General features: G+C 35.2%; 1 protein-coding gene across 2 annotated transcripts in view; it reads right to left on the minus strand.

Moving 5' to 3' along the window:
* Positions 1-7,468, minus strand: part of ATP9B (ATPase phospholipid transporting 9B (putative)) — a 154,154-nt gene that overhangs the window by 26,167 nt on the left and 120,519 nt on the right. For both annotated transcript variants that reach the window (XM_033512027.1, XM_015617835.1), the window contains exon 14: positions 3,758-3,870. In XM_033512027.1, the coding sequence (XP_033367918.1) occupies positions 3,758-3,870 (113 nt within the window). The remainder of the gene's footprint in view (positions 1-3,757; positions 3,871-7,468) is intronic.

The following is a 7,468-nucleotide window of genomic DNA, read 5'->3' on the forward strand; positions in this document are numbered from 1 at the left end:
AAAACATTTAAAACAGCCACCAATTGGATATGAGCTCAGAAACACTGAGACAAAATTTTAAAATTTGCTGTTTTGTTGGTTCTTCTTCACCTGTGTCATTAAACTAAATGGAAACCCTTTTTTTAAAATCGTCACCTAAATCTCTGTTTTTAAAAGATCACCACATTTGTGCTGATCAGAAGAGATCAGAATAGAAGAGGAAAAAAAAAAGTAGCATCACTTTAAAGTATAAATATTAGGAGTCATTAAAACACAAATATTGCTGATTTAATTTATAACTTGCACAATTTCTGCATTATTTGTGAACTAAAGCAGTTTCATGCTTTTGCTGCCACTGAAATGTTTTTGTCCTTACAAGAATGCAATAATCTAATAAAATAATCATGCAAAATAACAGTTTGACGCATATTTGAAGATCATATGACTGTTGCATAACCATTAAACGAGCACTGTTTTAAGTTATCTTTCAGAAATTCTCAAGCACATGACAGAACTAATCTTCCTCAGAAAAGCACTATGTGTTTATAAATAGTTAAAATAAATTGGGGTTTTCTAGGGAGGGGTCATTGGTTTTTGTTGGTTGGGTTTTGTTTTTTTGTTTAAAAGTCAGCACATTAAATATATCAGCAGTACCACCACAGGCTCTTCCATTCACTCCAGTGTAACTCAGAAAACCTTTTCAGAATCCACGCTTTTTTCCTCCTGACTGCAATCTGCTGAACCGTGAACATTCTGCCCATCAAATTACAGTGTTGTCTAATAAAGGGTTTAACTTTCTGCTCATCTGGCACTGCTTTTCAACTACTGCTTTAAACCTCTGCATTTGCATTCTGCTAACGCTGATGCCATTACAGTCACAAATAAATTAAGCTGATTTACTCCTTCTGAATTATGTTATGTTTATTGATGCTTGTATAATTTAATTTCACACAAATTCCATTAAAGATTATGCCCTCTATCACAAAATGCTTCCAGTGGGGAAATATAATCAGGTTATAATAGATTTGTGTGTTACATTAAGATGACAATAGTCTAGTAGGTCCACTGTAATAATAAAACAGAACACAAACAAGGGATAAAATCAATGTCACACAAGAACCACTGCCTATCTAACCGGCGGCTTCTATTATCATAGATTAAATAAAAAAAACTCACCATACTTTTTCAAATTGAAACAATTGTTTAGTAGTTGTTTGGTTTGTTACTGAGACTCCATCATTGCTCTGTTTTAACAAGTTGCTACTAACACAAGTGTAATTAAAGCATTATTTAAACACAGAGTAGTGTTATATAAAGCTGAAAAAAAGGACATTTCCAAGAAGGTTCTTTTCATCATCTACTAATAGCAAACCTACATTTTGGAAACCTTTTTCCCACAACTGAGAAGAAAAGCTTCCCTCACATTTCTTATTTTGTTACAGTAACTAAAAACTTGTAATCATGGTTACCACTCAATAAATTTTACAGTAATTAGTAAAAGCTTTATGTAATAAGAATTCCAGGAATTGTGCAATTCTTTTCAGGTAGCATATTGAACTGCAAAATATAAAACTAGTATTTGTGAGCATGCCTCCCCTAGAACACTGTTGCTTAGCTGTCAAACTCACTCAGACCAAGGTGTGCCAGCTCAAGACTGTCAGTTAATATCATCTATTGCTACAGTTGTTACTGTCAATACCCAAATGACACATTATAAGAAAGCCAGGTTTGGGTGATTTTTATAAACTTAGTAACAGTTAATTTCAGTAAAACATTTTGAACCAAATTTGGACAGCTGATCTTTAGGTGAAAGAGCTCCGTTTCCAATTTCCAAGGCAAGGTTATTGTATCTCAGTTACTACTCATAGCTACACCTACTAAAAATTAAGCTGAAATAAAATTATCCAAGGAAAAGGATTCAAGAAAGGGATTTAATTGTATAGACAGAAAATAATTAAGAATTTAAGTTGTAAACTTAAAACTTACACATTTCATCATTGTCTTCCCTCCTTTCTTTCCTCCCAAAAGCTGAAAGTATTAACTGGGTCCAGTGTAGTGTTAAAGTTTTAGCTTTATTTTAAGAAAATAAGAAGGGAGCCATAGTTTACAACACAGCTAGATATTCCAATCAATTGTTGATGCTAAAATCCTTTTACAAGAGAAAATGAGGACACAGACAAGGTCAGTCTACAAACTTAACTGGATGTCCTAGGGCAACTATGATGCTTCTATCCCCAACTGTCTGTTCTCTTTGTGCTGGATATTAAGTTCTGCACATTTAAGACTGGTTCCAAGAGCCAAAAGCAGGGAAGAGAAGTGTGCAGTTTGTTTTCAGAAGCTGCACCTTCTTCCCTGCACTCTCTCTCCTGGACTGTGTTGTCTGCAGAAGGCACAGTGGGATAGAGCTCTCCTTTGCTTTTAGTTAGTTTATATCTAGCTGAGGCAGAGAAGTCCCCCAGACTGCGGCTTTCCTTTTTCTTGGAACTGATCAGCCTGCCCTGGACTGAAAATCAGAACAACACTGGGAGCTCACACCTGTCACCCACCAGGGCCCAGGACATGGTGTTTTCCAGTGCAGGAGGGATTGAGAGACACTCAGTGAGCCAGGAAACACTCACAGAGGACTCTGAACTACAGAAGGACTTTCTGAATTTGCCATCTCTTTAAAACAGCAAGAGATATCATTGTTTAATATTATTAGTCTTTTTTATACTTGTGAATACTTGTTAAATAAACAGTTTTTTCCACTTTTCTCCAAGGAAATCTTTCCTGAATGGATGAGGGTGGACAGGCCATTTGAATCTGTTTTCCAGAGGGACCCCATTTGGAAGTTTCCTCCCAAATTTGCCCTAAACCAGGACACTGGGGCAAGGCAGTCATGTCTTTGTATCCAAGGTAATAATGGGGAAAAAAATGATATAAATTTATATTATTATACTGTAAAAAATATGGAAATACTAGTGAGCTTTTAATTTGTTTTCTTTTCTGTCAGTATTCTTATTTTTTTGTTTCAAAGAATAGAAATAAAAAATTAAGTTCATTCTAATCTCAGAGGAGAATCAGGTGTTTAGGAAGGTTTGCAGCAAACACCCAAATAGTTTACATACATGAGACATGCAAGTAATGCTTGCAGAATCCCACAACTGACCCACACAGAGACAAGAAGTCACAATCCTCCTGTACACTTTCTAGACCAAGCACTCTTATACATCACAGGAACACTGTTCTCAAGCAATATGGACTTTTCCATTTTCTCACACTTTCTCCCTGCCAGTTCTATGATGTTTGAAATCATCTTAATTTTTTAAAAAAGAATTTTTAAATATACCTGTGTAAGTTTTATTTTGACAACTACTGTTACACCATTTGATTATACCAATTAATATGGCTTTTCAATATCTATTCTTGATGAGTATCTTCAAAGATATAATTACTGTTCATGTTGTTCTGGACACCTCCTTGTAATTTGTAGTCTCAGTAATGAATAGCTTACTCCTAGATGATTTGGCAGGAGAAAGACTGCACTGCACAGAGAGGTTAACACAGATTTCTGCTAGAGAAGAACAGAAAAGTAAATCTCTTTAAGTGAGTATTATGAGGAACTTTGGAATCAGGAGAGAACTATGTACTCTCTCTCATCTTTCCCTTCCATATTTCTTAAGAGATACCTACACATGACAACTCTCATAGCATTTCAGATCCTAGATATAATCACTAACAATGCTTCAGTGCTGTTAACCCCCCCCTCCATATGAAATGTAAATGATTAATGAAATACCTGTGAATAAGAGTTTATAATATGACTCTGTATTTCATCCATTGTGTCTGTTCCATAGGAAACAGTACCTAGGTGGAGGCGCTTAAATATCATCTCATTCTGTGTAAGCGTTCCTGTAATAAAGGAGAAATATATCACAAAGCAGTGAAAAATACTCAGAGATGGCCACAAACACCTCCTCTCCCCTCCCCCCACAAAAAAAATCTTTCCTTTGGAAAGAAGGAATGAATCATGAGTTAGCATCAATTTAGTTAAATTAAAGGAACGTTTGTGGAGAAAGATCAGGGTTAGTCATTCTGGAAGAAATCACTGGTTCCACCTGCAAGCTGATTTTGCCAATAACTAAATGTGCAAACTTAGAGACAAAACCTTATCTTTATATAAAAAAAACCTGAATTTGCAGAATGTGGATGGAACTGACTCTCAAAAGCCAGTGCAAGAGTTTGCACTATGTATCAGAAAATCTAAAGAAAAAACCTCTAGATAAAACTCCAAAAATTCAGAGAAGTTTTCCACACTTCATGTACCAAGGCAGATGCTCTGGCAATTGGGCACGCTCGGTGTCAGTGTTACCTAGATTAAGTCATTAAGACCTAACATCACTTGCAAATTTGGCAGCTTCAGCCTCCAAGCAGAATAAGGCAGAATGAATAAAATCAGTGTTTTCTGTGCTCACTTCACATTTGTAAGAAACTACAGGGTGTCAGTCAGACTGACACTGCATCCACCTCTGCCAGTCACATCCTCTGGTTTGGAAAACCTCTAATTGAGGGGTGGGGTTTCAGCTTTGCCTGATGGGGTATGTGAGGCAGAAAGGGACCACTACTGCCTAGCTTTACATGGTCAGCTCACAAAAGATTCTTTTGATTATGGTCCTTCCTAAAATTTTTTCCCTGTGGCTACTCAGGCAGAGCAAGTATAAAAATAGTATAAAGCTATTCCTATTTGTGTCATTGAAACGCATAAGTGTGATCATAAAAAAATAAACCCAACACGGTACCACAGAAGACATTCTTGAAATTCTACACTATTTTAAAAATGGAGTATAAGAAGGTTATCTGGAAATAAATACTGCAGAATAAAATATTTCATGTTAATTTTATTTACCTTAACTATTTTTATTTCTTGTCTTTATCCCAGTATGCCAAAATACATGCTAAGCAACAAGAGAAGAAAGGACTAAAAGCATGACATATGCTATAATTATCTGCAAAGCAACATTGTCTGACCAGCCAGCATCTAGTTTATGCACTTATCAGGACTAGAACTATCAGAGATCTTCAAAGATTCACTAGGGCTGTAAAGTCTCATGTCTTTCCCAGTTGCATTTGAGATGTCTACCACTCCCACTTCCTGGTGATACCTGTACAGTGATACTTCATTGTCGTACCACTGCAGTAGCAAACCCTGTCTTTCTGTTTTACCAGTTAATACAAGATGTTCATTCCAAATTCCTGCTTTACCATTAAAAAACTACACTTTCCATTTGCTTTTCCTTACATGTTGTTAAAGATTTTTCTTCCTATAGTCATGTTATTTGAATTTTTAAAAACAATTAAAATAAGGTTCATGTGAAAGGCATACATTCTCTACAAAATATGCATAACAGTATTAAAAATTTACATGAGAAGCTGAGCATTCCCAAGGCTGGAAAACAGCCCAGGAAGACAAAGTTCCAGATCTCTATAATTAGCAAATTGGAAATTTTTTGTTACTTTTATACATGGGAAAATGAAATTATTTTGTTTTACAGTAATTACATAAACCTACTTTTTCTACTTTTAGAAGCTGCACTTTTATTGAGACCTTTTATTAAATTTCATTACATTTTTTACTTTAATTCGAGGCTAGAAAAATTCAATCTCCAGTTTGCACATGAGAATTATGAAAATTTCTACCAATAAATATGAGAAACTAAAATCTCCATTTCTAAAAGAAAGCAAACCCAAAACCCACACACTGTGCAAAAATATTCAGTGCAAGAAACTTCCAAGCCAATCTTTATCACCTTCCTAACTTTCCAGGCATGCTAATACCTACTCACTGCCCTTGGCTTTGCCAAGCCTTTGAATTAAAAAAGGTCTCTCCAGGAGTTGTGAAACTAAATGCTAGTCAAAAGGTGAGACAGCAGGCAACTGTCAAACCTGCTTCCCACTATTTCTGTAATTGCTGCTTGGGAAAACTAAGCAGGAAACAAAATTAGCCCTATGATTATTATATGGAAAGATTATTTTTTCTGACACCACTAAATCAGTCCAACTCCATATCATGCTTGGTGAGGGAAGGTTAGATGGCTGGAAAATTTGTGTGTTCCACCCCCTCTTTCTCATCAAGCAGAGAAGAAAAGCTTCTGCACAGAAAAGTATGGAAGAAGGTTTAGGAAACATAGGTGAGGAAAAAGAATCAAGAAAGACATGGAAATAAACATGCTGGAAATCCCGATTCAATACTTGCATCTTATACATGTCTTATACAATCGTTTTTATCAGCTGTGTTAATAGGAAATATCTATGACAAATAACTAAAACAAAGAAAAGAAACAACAATTCCAGTTTGCTCATGCTTACCAAGACTAGTGAAAATCTTTTAAGAACAGCCATAATAAACCTGATGTGTTGTTAGACAAACAGGGGTAGCTGAAGTATGTAAAAATACTCCCAAAAATTCTGAAGAAAACCCACCTTGAAGAATACACCTTTTTCAGTCATCCACATGGAAATAAAGTTTCATCATGTCAGCAAATTAAGAAATTATTTTTAAATTCTTCTAACAATGACAAGCCAAGATGGGACAAAAACATTCCCAACAACTTGTTCCATAGATTACATGGTGCCAACCAATTAACGTCGTAATTTTAGCAGCAGTTCTGTCTTAAATTTTAGTGTTTTAGTTGAAGACTAAATACTCCATGACAGAACAACACATCTTGTATTTTATGCCCCCAGATGTAAACCCTTCAAAAATCTAGAGGCAGATTTTCTAAGATAGCCCACCTTTTGAACAAGAAAAACAACAGAAAACTGAGCTCTTTTAGTCTGCTCAAGGTGGTAAATACTATAAAATAGTCAAGGAACTTTCTATTTTTAATATTTTTTAAAGACTTAGTTATCAATCCCACACTTTCAGGACATTGCTAATATGAAGGTATTAGATTTCAAAAAGTTTATTTTAGAAAAGCTTCCAGAAGGCACATTAGTCAACATATCATCTACTACTATTAGACATTCTTCAGCTTAGCTCTGGAATGCAGGTACCACACAAGGAAAATAGCCTGACAAATAAGTTAGCATAGAATTGCTGGAGAAAAATTTAGTGTGTTCTTTAATGAAGCCAAAAGCTTTTTTTTTTTTTTCCTTTCTTTTCTACAATTGTATCATTAAACACAGAGTAAAGCAGGCAAAGAGGAAATTAATTTCTAAGGAAAAAGTCCTGAAGGCATCATTCCTTGGGTGGCAACAGATGTGATTCACAACAGAGCAGCAGAGATTTTTTTGTTGTTGTTTTTTGAGAAGCAGATGCAGATCATTCTGATCCTGTATTACTAGCTGGAAATTTGGACCAATACCAGCAATCTAAAAAGTCCAAACCAAGAAAAAGCAAGAAAATATGTACATCAGAAAACTTAGTAACTTTTTGAGAAATTAAGAGGATGAGTAACTTTTCATATAATTTGAGTACTTTGTTTGAGCTATTTGCTTAAACAGACAAAAA

The sequence above is a fragment of the Parus major genome, chromosome 2 (genome assembly GCF_001522545.3).
Source record: "Parus major isolate Abel chromosome 2, Parus_major1.1, whole genome shotgun sequence".
Taxonomy (NCBI): Eukaryota; Metazoa; Chordata; class Aves; order Passeriformes; family Paridae; genus Parus; species Parus major.